General features: G+C 35.3%; 1 protein-coding gene across 1 annotated transcript in view; it reads left to right on the top strand.

The window, feature by feature from the left end:
* The first annotated feature begins 5,328 nt into the window (after positions 1-5,328).
* Positions 5,329-16,141, top strand: part of LOC128999310 (long-chain fatty acid transport protein 4-like) — a 38,639-nt gene continuing 27,826 nt past the window's right edge. The window contains exon 1 of the mRNA XM_054425740.1: positions 5,329-5,437. Coding sequence (XP_054281715.1) covers positions 5,405-5,437 — 33 coding nt within the window. The 5' untranslated portion in view covers positions 5,329-5,404. The remainder of the gene's footprint in view (positions 5,438-16,141) is intronic.

Raw genomic sequence — 16,141 nt, 5'->3', positions numbered from 1 at the left:
GTCCATTCTTCCCTCATTTTCTTAATAAACTAAACTGCTGTATCGGTAACACTGCGTATTTTACCATAATTAGTTTGAGATTCATATACACTCAGCATTTTAATTTTATGTAAAGAATACAACTTAATTCAAACTCTTTTCGCGATTGTTGTCGACACTACTGGTTTGCAAAACAAGGGAAACTTTCCGTAAAAACTGTTTATTTTCTATAATGAGTTCGAGTTTCATATTTAATCAGCAATCAGCATAATATTGTTTACCTGACGTATGGAATCATTCGCCAGCTTGTTTGTGAATTTCGTCCATTACCAATTACCACTTCCTAAAATATTTCCCCTTTAGATTTGTCCATATCAAGACGTAGGATCATACTGGTCCGGTCAGTGTAGAATGACCATGGCTAAGACCAGCTTAGGTTCAATGTCATTACCAGTTCCGTTGCTCAAGGACTTTTCCCGTTCAACAGGTGTCGTTGTCTTGTTGGCGATCGAATTATTCAACTCGAGAACTAACCAGGAAAAAAGCAAATGTTTGTTGTGAATTTAAAACATGTTCTTTATGGTGCTCGGAATACAAGGACTGATGGAAGTTGAGACATTTTTAATGATGGAAGTTAAGAACTACTTCTGGACTCTGGCTTTTTAATCATTGGCCATGTTACTCTATGGAAATGTACAACACTCCCAACATTTCAATAAAAAATTGTTGTTTGAAAGTTATCGTAGTCTAAGTCTATTGATTTTTACTATATATTATAAAATAGAGGTGGTGTCTTGTCTGTCCGTCTGGGCAGATGTGTTGTACGACTAAAATACTAAACCAATACAGCCAAAATTAAGCACAAAGATCACAGACAATATAATACAAGATGCTCCACATATCTAGGAATGTCTTAAGCCTATTCACTTCCCTGAGTTCCTCCTGGGCCACGAGGGTCGCCGGAATTTTATCCCCCTGGAATTTTACCCCCTGGGCAAAGCTGACGTCACTATGACGTAGTAACCTGAGTGGCCAAAAGTTTGTTCGCGGCCGGAATTTTACCCCCGCGGATTTGGAAGTCTAATGAAAATAGTCAGAGCGTGATTAATTAGATTAGCGATAAAAACCGGAATTTTACACCCTGTCCATATAACTAGCGTTTAGGCAACTGAAGATGTACGGGCCAGATTTTTACCCCCGGAATTTTACCCCCCGGAATTTTACCCCCGGAATTTTACCCCCGGAATTTTATCCCCGGAATTTTACCCCCCGGAATTTTACCCCCTGGCTGATTTTAGAAATTGAATGATTGGTTTTCTTATTTCTGTTTTTAATTAATTGTAAACATTTCATTATTTAGTAGCCTATCTTTATTTATTTATTTTGTAATCTCAACTAAGTAAACAGAATTCGCTGTTTTATTTTGATCATATTAACCAACAGTAGGTTTCAAAGATCGAACCCTGACACTCGAATCTCAAAATTAATATTAAAACCCTGTTCGCGATTAGTTAATGTTACATATAAATTTAGATAGGCTACTTAATAATAAAATGTTTACCATTAAATTAAAACTGAATGACGATAATTAATCATTCTCACTAATTTATATCTGGCCAGGGGGTAAAATTCCGGGGGGTAAAATTCCGGGGGTAAAATTCCAGGGGTAAAAATCTGGGGGGTAAAATTCCGGGGGTAAAAATCCGGGCCGTACATTCTAGGTTTTTATAATTTGATGTGTTCTGATTAAACTCACAACCGTGAAAATATATGTTTAATTCCGCGTTTAATCCATCGAGCTGATGTCGCGAAACTCAAAAGTTCGCGGCCGGAATTTTACCCCCTGGTTTGTGACGCCACGTTTGCCCAGGGGGATAAAAATCCGCTACCCCGGCCACGACCCTTGGATGTCCAAAGTTTTGAGGCGAAGGTTTTCAATAGACATTATTAATTGGTCTCCATGAAAGCATGAACAAATTCACAATGGTTACCTTTGCGTTGACATTTAAATGTAAACAATTAGAACTGCCAAATGCTACTTAACAATTTCAGACAGCTGATGATCCAAAGAAATTAAATATATTTTACACAACAATTTCGTAGGAATATTTAATCTGACTTTATGATAGATTTTTTATTCTAAATATATTTCAATGATTATGAAACTGATTTTTATTCCCGTTGCGAAATATAGTTGACTATATTTTCTCTAATTTAAATATGGTTACACATACATTGGTACTGTACATCGGTATGTATATATTATTTTAATTTTGAGTTCTTACAATAAAGATTTCACTTCTTGCATTATTGGAAAGCAAATATAAAAGATTTAGTTCACAACTAGTCGGTAACCAAAGGCATTGAACTAATTTGCAGGTGTTGTGTGGGATCGTAATAGAATTCTTCGATAAACATTAAATACATGAATAAATTCTGTATTGATTATCTCTAATCCAATCATTATCTCATCATCTACAACCTATCTTCATCTCTCTATCGTCATCTAATCTAATCAGTCTGTTTTAAGCATTCAAAATGTGTTTAAAATGTTTTGCAAAACCAACAAGCGGCCGAGATACCGAAGAAACTGATAGTTGCATTGGTGTTTGTGTGTCCCAAGGTCATTATAGTTGATAAGAGAAGCATTATTGTGGGGAAGATGGTATTTTCTTGTCAAGAGATTTCCTATTGATAAAACATTTGCTAATGAGTATTTCGATCAGAGCTCTAGAAATAACTTCGAGAGTGGAAACACAAGGTACCAAGGACTATTACTTAATGGATCTTAATTGTAATAAATATAAAGAAATATAGGAATAGACAATTGTAAAAATAATAAACGTAAATATACATCAGCGTAAAAAGTTCTATGACTGACTACACAGATAAAGATACTGGAAATTGAGTGTAAGCTATAGGCGAGAACTAGAAACATTATTTGCTGAAATCTTTTAGCTAAATACTTAAATAAGACGTTGTTTATCAATTTATCGCAACGAAATACGAAAATCCCGAGATTACGTTATATTAGAGGAACACCCGACCTAAGGCATAATATTTATTTCTATACTATTATATTATTGGAGTAACGATATTTGTATACGAATTACACATTACAAAAGTGTAATGAATTAGTTAGATTATACTTTGCTGATATTAACAAAATGTAGTTTTTCTCCGATAATTACAAAATAAATAGTTTTATTTGGTAATTGGATTTAAGTTTGCAAATTAACAACAAATAACTAAAAAAGACTGCATTCCCTCAGGAAATTGGCAAAAAATTGTGTTCAGCTTAATCCTGATGAATGACAATTTCGTAAAGGATTATGCCAAATCCATGGTTAATAAAAGATCCCGAAGATCAGTCGTAGCCGATAGCCCATGTTAGTCATTTGTCCAACGATTTTTCAGTAATGTTATTACAGTTCACAATGTTTTGGATGTATTATAGCATTGACTATACACGGAAATTATTGTGAACCAAATGCTGTTACGCGGACAGAGTGTCTGGTCTGGATAAGTCTAAGCTCCACCTGTTTCTGTGTCCTTGCCAGGTATTACAGATAATCCGTTAACTGTAATTTCAAATACAATTATCAATACCTAGCTTGTGTGTTCAAAGTTCGAGTCAAGTTTAGTGTAAAATATAATTTTTATTTTACGTGTTACTTTTTTATTTTTATTCAATGCTAACATATCAGACTTTTCTGATTTAGTCCTATCCGCAGTTTATAAGGGAAACTCACCTCAACCCTCGTCATAAGAAACAATTAATTACGCCATATAAAGAATAAGAGTAACATAGTATTTCCAAATACCCTCTGAATCAAAGAGGAACGCTCACGAGTTATGTCAGAGTACAAATCCCTTCTTCGTTGAACGAGGAAAGACGAGACGATAACGACTCAGTCTACTACGTGATTTAACTATGTATGCTCCAATGTAACCTTCACCTAAAATCCACTCTAGTCCGACAAAGTCCAAACTCGTTAAATAGGCCCTACCTGACATCCATGTTTCGATTTGGATGAACTTAGCGTTATTTTATATTTATACTAGCTGTACCCGCGGGCTTTGCCCCGTTTAACTTCACAAGTGAGCTCGTTCGCATGGCTCAATCACGTCCTGGTTGAAGTTCGTTCGCTACGCTCACTCACCTTTAGGTTGGAGCTCGTTCGCTCCGCTCACTTGCCTTCAGGTTAGCTCGTTCGCTACGCTAACTCGCTTCCAGGTTGAAGTTCGTTCGCTACGCTCACTCACCTTTTGGTTGCAAATTGGCTGTAGTCATAAATTAAAAAAATAATAGGGCTGCACCCTGTTGGTAATCCTTCTAAATTCAATTCTATTGAACATCATAGAACAGAACCAACTTGTTTAATTGAAACAGCTGTTATGAAATTCCCTTTAAATATGAAAAATCATAAGGTTGACATGGGAAATTCAGAGCCACTGGGTCGGAGCCCGAAAGTTCGATCAGAATAAAAACTACTTAGTTTTCCTATTTAATGCCCAAAGAATCGGTGTACCGAATTTCAGCCTCCTAGGTAAATGGGAAGTGGGAGAATTAGTGATGAGTGAGTGAGTGAGTGAGTGAGTCAGTGAGGGCTTTGCCTTTTATATATTAAGATAAATTTACCTTATCATCTAGTATTTTGAAAGAGCTAAGCTTTTTCGTGCCATATTGATAATATTCAGTTAAAACCAAAAGTCGTCGCTTTAAAACAACTAGTTCCTGAGATTTTTTAAAGCTGTTATTTCCAAGATTAAAACTGACCGCGTAAACAATAAAAACTGTCCAAATTTAAATGGGAAATCTATAATCTGTAAAAATACAATATGAAGGTTGTTGTTGAGAAAATGCGATTAGCACAAATAATTTGTCAGGGGCTACACATTATCTAACACATTATTGCGGACATTTCCCATCACAAATAGTAAAAGTTTTCAAGACGTTTCGGGACTTGGAACTACCCCCGTCCTCATGGGAGAAAATATTTATCATTATAAGAATAGTACACAATATCAGCCGAAACAATGTTTTGTTTTATATTGTTGTGTTTTTTTTCTCTCACCTGAGGATACTAAACATATTTAAAGTGTTTGTTTTTTAATTCGTCATAGAGAATGTCCGCAATAATAGTTTAGAGTAAATTCATCATCATAAATGAAGCACATAAAGAAGGTCATGTTATACAATTCACGATTTTAACCGTACGTGTTTTAACCTTTTCACCAAGACGTTCCGGAGGTGATTTTCCAACCAAAACAATCCCCTCCATGTTGCGCCGCAGACTCCCGGCGTAGCATAGAGAGCTCCATCGCTGTATCGATAGTCGTGTGTCCGCCGTGACTCCATGTGCCGAGACCTTGTCTACCCGCAACCCACAGTCGTACGCTGTAGGCCGCCCGGTGGACGACCATGAGTCCGTGCCTGGAAGTGCCTCAAACTTTGGTGAGTTCAGTAGTGTTGTGTAGCATACAGTGGTGTGGTCCAGAGAAAGTGTGGGTTCAGAGTTTAGAGAAAGCAGAGGTGAGTAGGCTAACCAGTGGGTCATCCGAGGAAGATGAGATGACGTTTATGGAGTTTAAGTACTGTGTTTGGTATTCAAGGTAAAAATTTGAGATTCGTACAGAAAAAAATGTAAACAAATGCAACAAACTGCTGCAATAGACAATAGACAAACAGTAGACCTAATGATGCGTAAACTCAGAAAAAAGACCATCAAAACATTGGAAAAGTTTCGGTTTCATGATTCGATTGGCAAGTTTTGAGATTTGAAACTAAAAGCTGAAACAACAAAAATTGTTGACCATTAAAATATCGACTTAATTTGTTGAAATAAATCTTTGAATTGATATATAATTATGTCAGTGTCAGGAGTTTTTATTTCAGTGTTTGCTGATTTATCAAAATTGATGTATTTTTTATGATTAGAATTGAAAGTCTATTAATTTATGTTATTATGCCAGGGTCAGGCATCCAATTCTTTTTCAGTTGTGATTACATAATAAATATGTTATCATCTGTAATTATTGTAGTAATAAACAGGAAAGAAAAAACATTTCGTGTTTAGGTTATGAAATTCTGGATTCGATTTGTTATATTTCGATTTTGAGATTAAAAATTTCTAATTTGTACCATCACTATGACACAGTAATTACAAAAGTAAGGCAATCCCTAAAGCTGGTACATACATTAGTAATGTTATATCTAAGTTCTTCCATCAAAGTTTTCCTAACTAGAGCAAAGACTTAAATTGTACTTTTAAAACTGTACTAATTTGTAATAAGCTTATGTCTCAAAGTCTCTTTTCAGTTAGATGTAAAATTAGACCTTGATAATGTTCTGTATGCAACAGAAAAATCATTGTAGATTTTTAATTCCACGTGAAATGTTTACGATTTCCTTTTATGGTGTTTTGTATTAGTTTGTTTGACATGGGTAATTAAAAAATAAATAGAAGAATAGTTCAGGAATACATTCTGTGGTATTTTAAAAATTATGCAAACATCCAGAGATTTTATGTCTGAGACTTTTACGCTTTTCTGTTGTTGCGTTACTGTCGGTTTATTCGAATTAGGTACGGAAATTATCAATTTAATGGATGAAATTAGTTCGTCAGTATTATTTATAATATAATACCAAACACACAAGATCGTTTGAAAGTGTTCTATAGAGTAAACATGAACTTGTTTCCACAAAAATATCTAGCTAGACCTTTATTTACAGTTTAGTTTAAAACGATTAGCAAGTAATCAAAATCAACATAACTAAAGTAATCAATTAAGTTCAAGTAAGAATAATATAAAGTCTTTTTTATTTTACTAACTAGTATGTAGCCTACATATTATGCTCTAGTTCAAACAATAGATTGCCTAATTAATGTTAATCAACAAATATAACACAACTGATTACAAAATACGTGGTGAGCATGTGCCCTTAGTTGAGGAGTATTTATTCCTTAATTAATTCACTTTAAATCCTAAAAGCAGACTTATCTGATTTTTAAGTGTGAACCCTGCGTTACTGTGTTAAAGTATTACTGTGTGTTTAAGTTTAATCTCGAATAAATTTTACTCTCTTTCATTTTAGGGTAAATATTACAATACACATTTTATCGTTAGTCTTAGTACTGAAGATAAAACACTCATTTCATTTTCTAAAAATATATCTTTATTTTGTATATAGTTGTATAAATATTTATGTAGAGTACGACACGGTTCAACTATAATTTTAGCTGGTGTAACACGGTTAAGTAATTCTGTGCAAAACAAACAGGTCAAAAACAATAATGAGTACATTGCACCTATCACATACCCATTAGATGTACATCAACCGGTTTCAGCGATACATTGCAGCAAATGTCATGGACAAAACGTAGGTACCGCGTTACTCCTTTTTATACCTTTCATGAGGTCCAGTGTAGGACATTCAGTTCATTTGTTGAAAACGCCATAGTTTTATTTTTTGTGGAACAACAGCAGAAGCGTATGAAATATAATTGCACACTCTTAATTTTAACACAATTCATTGTAAAAATTGATTCAAAACATGTTTACAAAATTTAATTTTAAGAGATCCATTGGACTATTTCAATTATTAGGCCCCAATCATTGAGATGGTTATTGGGTCAAACCTTATGGGTTTAACTTTAATCATAGACTAACCAACACTAAGGGAGTTTTACCTATGCTTTAATGCTGAACAATGTTGTTGGTTTAAAAGGCAGTGGTCCGCAAACGCAACACGGGATTTCAATTTCCTCTCTTTTCAATTTGCAAGGCTAAACTTGAACAACATGCTGGTTCTAATCCAAACAGCATATGGAAGGGTAAAAAGTCACACTGTTCATTAGTGAGTCTACATTTCTAAACCCTATAAAATGTAATGATTGGTTCGCTCAAATCACTTCGCTCGATGACGCGTAACCGGAATGCTGAGGCATCAGAGCTTGAGGTATTCAATTAGACAAATATTTATGTGAATAGTAAATTAATCTGAGGTGAAATTCATAAACCTTTCTGGACTAATTTCTAATGTAAAATAACACAAAAGTTGAAGTAAACTCTTGAAGTTTTATTTAACTTATTTTATATTTTAGGAGACTATATAATGGAATCCCCTAAGACGTAAACAATGCGATTTTATCAACGGTGTTTGGGTGTCATACAGCGCATCACTTGAAATTCCCGAGTAAATTAATGTTGCAAGAAAGTTTCCAAATGATTTTACTAATTTTGAACCAATCTGTGGTCATTGGATCCAGTTTTGTTCATTCTAAATTCATATTCACAGTGAATCCACTCTTTTTCTATCCAATTGTTTCTGGGAGGGGTCCAAGCGACAAGAAGCCAGCATCATTTTACTCGTAAGTAATTTAAATATTATTTGACAATGCAAAATATCCACTACAAGTCTTGGTAAAACTTATGGTAGTAATTATTAATTTTTGTACATATCAAAAACTATAAGAACTATAATAGTTGTCAAGCAAGTTATAGGGTTATAAGCCCACCCCCTTAGGGCGTCTGTGGGAAAAGTTGTCTTAAAACTAAATTCATAAAATTTTAAAATTACTCCCATAAAAAAATCAAAATTTTGATAACACGTGAAATGCTGATATAGAACTAACATGTCTGTGATTATGAGTATTTGTCACTGTCACTTGCATGTAGCATGTTTCTTTACACATTGTGCAGGTTATTGACTACCACAGAGCATTGTGCCAAGTCATTGGTCTTACTTGTTGACCGACTGGCAGTGAACCGCGGTACCCCTTCACCGTTACTAAGGATTTTCGCACGCCACACCGGCCTGGTTTCCTCGGATGCCGGATGATGGTTTCTTTCAGAGGTTTCACTGTAATTGCATTGCCTGTTGATTTCTTCGCTGTAGGAAGCTGTGCTAGTTAGTAGTTTGGCCTCTTGATCAGATAACAACGGATTCTCTGTCAGTAAGAGTCGTTGAAATAGTTGTTCAATCATCAACAGCATAAAGAAGAACATGAAAATATATTTTACTTTGACGATTTTACTTGTCTTTATTACATTTATTTATTCGTTCATTGACAACTCTAACAGATCAGTAATTTACACATAAAAGATCTGGAATATTTTTATTAACTCAACATGGCTGGTATACAAACATATCATTTAATATCGAAGAGCCAAACATAAATGTACAGTAAAAGTTGACATTATAGCCTACCAATAGCGAACCTCTCTTCATAATAAACTAAATCTTGTTTGATTCCCTTGTAAACGTGACAATAACCTTATAAAATATTTGCTGCACTAAACATTTTAAAACTCTTCATTTTCAACGGGTGCAAATACTTAACTAACTCTGCAGTAGCCCATTCAAGAAACTATGACGAAAACCAGTTTTTAAAATCGCAAGTCTGTTAGTTTATTTCCTTTATAACACTGAAGTTCTTCAATTTTCCGCCATCAGAAGGATGTACTGCAGCAGGGACCTTGTGCGCAAACCCACAATCGTGTAGCCTTGGCCACGAATCTGCAGAGTAAGCTAATGACACACCATCAAAGTTTATCACAACCCATCCCGTCAATCCAACGTAGAGTCATTAGGAGGTCCCATCTTTGTAAACCTGAGTGTTTGTAGAACGTTTAAACATATACACGTGGATAAGCTATGTTTGAGATGTTCGTAAATGCAATTCTGGAGAATACAACTCGGTTAGATAACAGAGTGGCGACAGTTCGCTTCATTTTTTGCACTTTTCGAAGAATCGAAACTGGACCCAGCTGTCCTTGATTGGACCAATAAAACGACAATCTGGCTAAAGTGACAACTTGTTGAGTTTCCTGTACGAATACTTCAGCTACAGTCATTTAGCTAAAATTATATCTGGAGGTAGCACTTAATGAGAAAATTCGAGCCTAAAACCATCTTGTGGTGAGGATAATTGCTCTGAACTTTCTGTTTAGCTATTTAATTTTTAAAATAAACTAGTGAACCTGTGCGGCTCAATGCCCCGCAAAAAACATATGAATTTAGAAAACAAATTCATCGCGTTAAATATATTGACTCGAAGTCGAAAATTAAATACAGTAATAATAGAAGGGAAGCAGTCCAGTCATTTTTAGCTGTATTATTGTGCTGCAAATGCCAAAGATAACCGAAATTAGCATCTTTCCATTTTAAAAGGTAAGTTTGTTTCAGACGGGCAAATTTTTATCCTCGAAATCAAAATATGTCCCCACTCACTTGTTCCAGTTAGGACTTTACATTCTACTTTACATTGTTGTTAACCGTTCTGATCACATGAAGCCTTGTGAGGCCCTTTTTGATGTATTAATATCAATAAAACCACTGCCCCCTTTTATTAGTATAATCTGTGTCTTGGCAATCCACTGACCTCTATATTTAAAAACTCAGTTGGAATTTCTAGATGGGTGTCTCCGCCTTCGTCTGTTTTCGAGGACTCACTCTTCTTCCCCTTGGCATACTGACAATTAATTACCTAACTTGTCAAGTTCATGTAGTAATTCATTAATACTGTTAGTTTATATAGAAAATTAGATAGAAGTTACTTGGCTTGGTGCTTTCAAAACTGCTACAGTAACTCAAAATACACCCAAGTAAAAAAGAATCAAGTTATTGGTTAAAAAAAACTATGTTTGTGTGAAAACATTATTTACATGAAGTAGATGATTTATTTGATTTCACGATCAGCTGTTTCGTTTCTAATGAATTAGTAATGTCAAAGATTTGTGATTTTAAATACATCAATTATTATAATAAGGTTTTCTAAATCATGGTAACTTATTCTCAACTAAATTTTACTATTCCCAGCATTAAAATAAAGTAGTGAGATCCATTATGAGTAAACTTTAAGGTACACAATCCTTGATTGAAATGTAGTATACATTAACAGTCATAATACACAGCAATTATTATGTAGTAAACTTTGACTATTTTCAAGTAACAAACATATGTTTGTGTAAATAAAAATTATCTCCCATGTTATCCTTATGGAGAAATACGAAACTTTAAAGGGCCCCAGGGCCTCACTCTCTAATTATTTCCCTAAAAAGAAAGTTTCCTGCACAACTTCACGTTACGCTCTTTCCAATGACACCAAAAACATGTCAATCGGTTCAGTAGTTTCGGAGGAGTAATTGTCACAAAAAACATGCTTGCGTATTAAATAAGTACGAGAGGTCGTCCAGTGGTCGAAACTCGACCAAAAATATGTAATGTACTCACTTCTCTATTTTCACCCCACACTGTAAATAAAACATGTGATTGGAGTTTCTTCCATTTGTTTTGATTTTCTGTTTATATTTCGTTGTTATTTCGTCACCAGCATGGCAACGCATAAAATCCATGTTATTTTTTTCAAATTTTCATTCTCATTTTTTGTGCTTATCTTTGAGCCTATTTAAATTTATAAAGGGATTCTGCACACCTACAGGAAAATTGCTTTCTAACGGTATGCGCAGATTTACCCCACGATGCACACAAGCTGAGAAAAAAGGTTTTAAAGAAACATGCTTGCCTATTAATATATAGATAGATAAGTATAATTAAAATAGCCATAAAAGAGTGACTCCCACCTTCCTGTAAAGAAACTTCTATTGATTTGGCTAAAACACGTGTTATCATCGGTCATGTAAAAATTATAATTTAATGTCGTAAAATTGTGTTTTATTGGTTAAATCTGAAATGAAGTTTTCTATTTATAAATTAAAATATTTACATTGTAATCGTACCAATTCCAAGTGGTTGACTCCAAGTAACAACATATTCATTCTACATAACATAGATATTGTGTTTTTGTGGTTTAAATCAATCAACTAACTACTGTTGTAGTTCTCAATACGTTTTGTGTGAGTGTTGAAATGACTCGTACACCAAACCGCAGCAGACTATGGAAATTGATTTTACTTGGAGTGAAAGGATGCATGTTGCATGTACGGTACAAGCATGACATTGGAGTAGAAAATGAAGCTACTACCGCATGTGATGCATTTGAATGTCGAATATTTAACATAAATTATAAATCACTCATTGTTCTTTTTGTGCAATTGATTGTTCAAATCGCCACCCTATGGGATAAAAACATTCTCATTCGCATTATATTTGCATTTAATCTTCCTCCTTATTAATACCAACAATATGTTTGGCACAGGAATAATTTTTCCTTTGGTAGGTTCTATTGAGTGAAGAAACGCTAATAATTAACCTATGTATGCCTTTGAGCATCATAATCCCATAAAACAAAACACTAACTAACAGAGCCTTTGTTTAGGGATAGAATTTAAAAGTTTATGGTAGAAAAATAAACATAAGTCAACTATTGATCTGAAGACACACGGTGTGTTCTTTGTGGCAGCGAAAATATGAAATAAAATATTTGTATTCAAAAACAAAACAAAACGTTTATTATTCACCTCCAACCATATTACATGCCAATACATAATGAATCATGCTAAACTAATTGAAAATAATTTTGAGAATGGCAAAAAATAGTAGACAGTCTTTAAGTTTTAGTAAGAAGATTGCCAGCATTTATTTGTTCCACGAGGTCATTGCGTAGATCAAGTATATAAAGAATAAAGTATTCTTTTAAGCCCCAAGAAACTCATTAAACGTTTCTTTCTAAGATTCACAACCTCGCGATGTTACATGATAGATGAAAGTATCGGATTGCCCGAGGCTCTACTACAGCGCAGCCACAGCATCTAGCCTAGTCCTAGGCTCGCGATATGTTGCATAATTTGTCCTTTCCACCGCCAACTGTCGTCGCTGAGTTCAACAACCGTTTCCTCACTGTTACATCGCATACTTCGGTACGATTCGCTCGTGTGACGTGTGACTGACACGTCGTGTGATTGATACGTGCCTCAGTTTCCACACTGGCGCAGTGCGCGTCACGTATAGAACGAAGAAAAAATAACGGATTCGATTAAAACACTTTAAAATGAACGTTAATGGAAATGTTTCACTTTTTTTTGTAAGAAAACGGGATTGTTTCTTTCTGACGTCAACCGAAAAAGCATCCAAAGTTGAGAAGAAACAGCTTGGTGTCGGTCAACTGGCTTGTCGGTCAACTGGTTTGTCGACCAATTGACTTGTTGGTCAATTCCTTTTAAATATGAACTCTAGAGCCACTGGGGAGCCCGGAAGTCAGATAAGAATAAAACTAGGCATACTTCGTTTTCCTATTTAACGCCTAAAGAATCAGTGTACCAAATTTCAGTCTCCTAGGTAAATGGGAAGTAGGATTAGCGATGAGCGAGTGAGTCAGTCAGTCAGTGAGGGCTTTGCCTTTTATAGATACCTAATTCAAGTAAAAAAGTGATGGACATTTCATATGTTGAGTAACTTCAGTACGTTTCGTAAAGTATCCGTAGTACACAGCAATACAAGGCTTTTAGAGAAATGTATTTCTTAATAGCTATGTGTGGAGAGCCGTATCCACTGAGTGTTTATAAACAAATTGATTTGAAGATGTTGTAAACTTAATGTATTATTGATCAAAACAGTACACTGTAGTGACAGTCAACTCAACAATGTGTGTGACAAACCTTTATTTCTTGTTATCTGTGTATGTCAGCTACGAAGATGCTTTAAAGGTAAAATATTCTTCTTACATTAAAACTTAATTTAATTAATTGGGAAATCAGAGTAATATAGGCCTAATTGGAAAATATGTGTAATACAATTGGGAAATCTGAGTAATATGGTCGGGAAATCCGTAATACTGTATATAGTTGAAAATTTAAATACTAAATGTCTCCCCCTATATTTTTTTCTTGCGACACCCATAGATTCATTACTTACTACATTATCATGGAATTTGGAAGTTAGAGTGACATTGAAATTGTGCATTAATCTTCATCGTCTTCAACTTGACGAGCTTTTGTGTTGGCATTGTACGCATGGATAAGATAAAATAATAAAACATGTATTGCTCATGGCAGTGGCAGATACAACTTGGTAACTCCAAAATTACCACATTGAACAAGTAATCAAGAAAACAGTTTTTTACGTCCTCACGTTTCCGGATACAATACTTCGACGAAACAATATACTTCGAGGATGCAAACATTACCAAGAATCTGGCCACGTATCTACTATGGGAACGCCCGATCATGATGAAGAAATTGTATTCCAACCTTCACACATCCCAGGTCTTCAACGAAATCACAATATTTACTGAATAAACACGCAGAACTATTTGAATTTTAAATTGGACCTTCGCTTTTCTTCACGTACGGAGGCGATAGTTGTCCTTTGAACAGACACTAGTGTGTGAGTGTTTGTGTATAGGCGTGCGTGTGTGCAGTCATAATAATTGTCGAGGTCAAGGCACGGTTGACTAGCAGACATGTCCATCTATATGCATACCATATTGCGATTGGTCGTTGAAGTTCGATTTCCTTATTCACACGTTTTTTAGAAGAAAAAAAGTAGAAGGCTAATCTAAACGTGAAAAGAAGTTAATTAATTATGCAAGTATTACGTGCAAGATACACGTAGTTGTTTGTAGGCGTTGTACTGTATAAAATACTCGGTCATTTGTTATGAGTTACAGCACATTACAAACATAATAACTCATTACAATCCACGACGGTAAAATGTTTTGTATTTAAAAATTCTACAAAATGATTGCGCTTTTATACAAAGGTATGTTAAAATAACTGTCTACCCCTCTACTATGTACACGGTGAGCTGGAAGCTAAATTAGCCCCTTTACAACGGGTTGTAATTAAGATGGATTGATTGTTGTCACATTCTCTCCACGGCGTAGTGTGAGCGCCCCAGCATATGAGGATGTTCTAGATTGACATCCTGCTCCTCGCTCCTGCGTCAAACACTAAACTCTCAACTCTGTTCCACATCTACCTGTGGACAAGTCGAAACATAAAATACCGTCCTTGAATACCGTTCTGCTCTTTCGTCTTGGTTTAATTTTACAGTCTAATATGAATGATTATAGTTTTGGATGACAAGCAATAGTTAGGTATAGACTGTAACTATTTATCTTACTTACAGTTTAAAAGTTAGGTAAGAAGAGCGAAATATATATTTTACTAGCTGTAACCCGCGGGCTTTGCCCCGTTTAACTTCTTAATTTTCAAGATGATCTCGTTCGCATGGCTCAATCACGTCCTGGTTGAAGTTCGTTCGCTACGCTCACTCACCTTTAGGTTGGGGCTCGTTCGCTACGCTCACTTGCCTTCAGGTTAGCTCGTTCGCTGCGCTCACTTGCCTTCAGGTTAGCTCGTTCGCTACGCTAACTCGCCTCCAGGTTGAAGTTCGTTCGCTACGCTCACTCACCTTTTGGTTGCAAATTAGCTGTTGTCATAAATGTAAAAGAAATAATAGTGCTGCACCCTGTTGGTAATCCTTGTAACTTTAATGCTATTGAACATCATAGAACAGAACCAACTTGTTTAATTGAAACAGCTGTTAAGATTCATTAATTCCATTTCTCATAAGGCTAACATGGGAAACTCCAGAGCCACTGGGGCGGAGCCGATTGGACGGATCACGAAATTGATGGTGTATAAACCTATTCCATGAAATTCTACACATATGTACCAAGTTTCGTGGCAATCGGTTCAGCGGTGTCTGAGTTTATCACTGCCAAACAAATAAATATATACAAACATCCTCTTTTATACTTATAGATACCATCACAGGTGTTTTAGTTGTCTTTTAGTTGTCATGCCTAAAATATCTCATGGGAGTCTGGGAGTGTATGTTATCCTTTGCGAAGACAAGCAATGTCAATATTGACTGTTGGCCGCTCTATGTGCTTTGCAATATATTATACAGTCAATAAAACTGCACAAACATCCATAGTCAATGAGTGTACTAAGCATGTCATTGACCTCTGCAAGTAGACATCGCATCCTATTGGATGACACGTATCCAATGACGTTAAAGTATAAAATCCGAATATCGTGTGGTCACGTTTGGGTGCGTCAGTGTTTGCTACGTTTTCTTTCGTTTTAGGTTAAATTTTACGGTTTACAAACTGTTAGTTTTGTTTGGCTGTAATAACTGTTAAGTTGATAAAACAACCACTACTTACAGAATCGGACCCGACGTCCGACAATCCCCAAAGAGCAATGTCGTCGGAAGGTGTCGGATCGGAACTGATCGGAGTGGAAAGCG

The sequence above is a fragment of the Macrosteles quadrilineatus genome, unplaced genomic scaffold (assembly GCF_028750875.1).
Source record: "Macrosteles quadrilineatus isolate MER2022 unplaced genomic scaffold, UCM_ALF_1.0 Scaffold_8__2_contigs__length_117827958, whole genome shotgun sequence".
In the NCBI taxonomy this organism is placed as follows: Eukaryota; Metazoa; Arthropoda; class Insecta; order Hemiptera; family Cicadellidae; genus Macrosteles; species Macrosteles quadrilineatus.
This window is presented reverse-complemented; position numbering and strand designations above follow the sequence as displayed.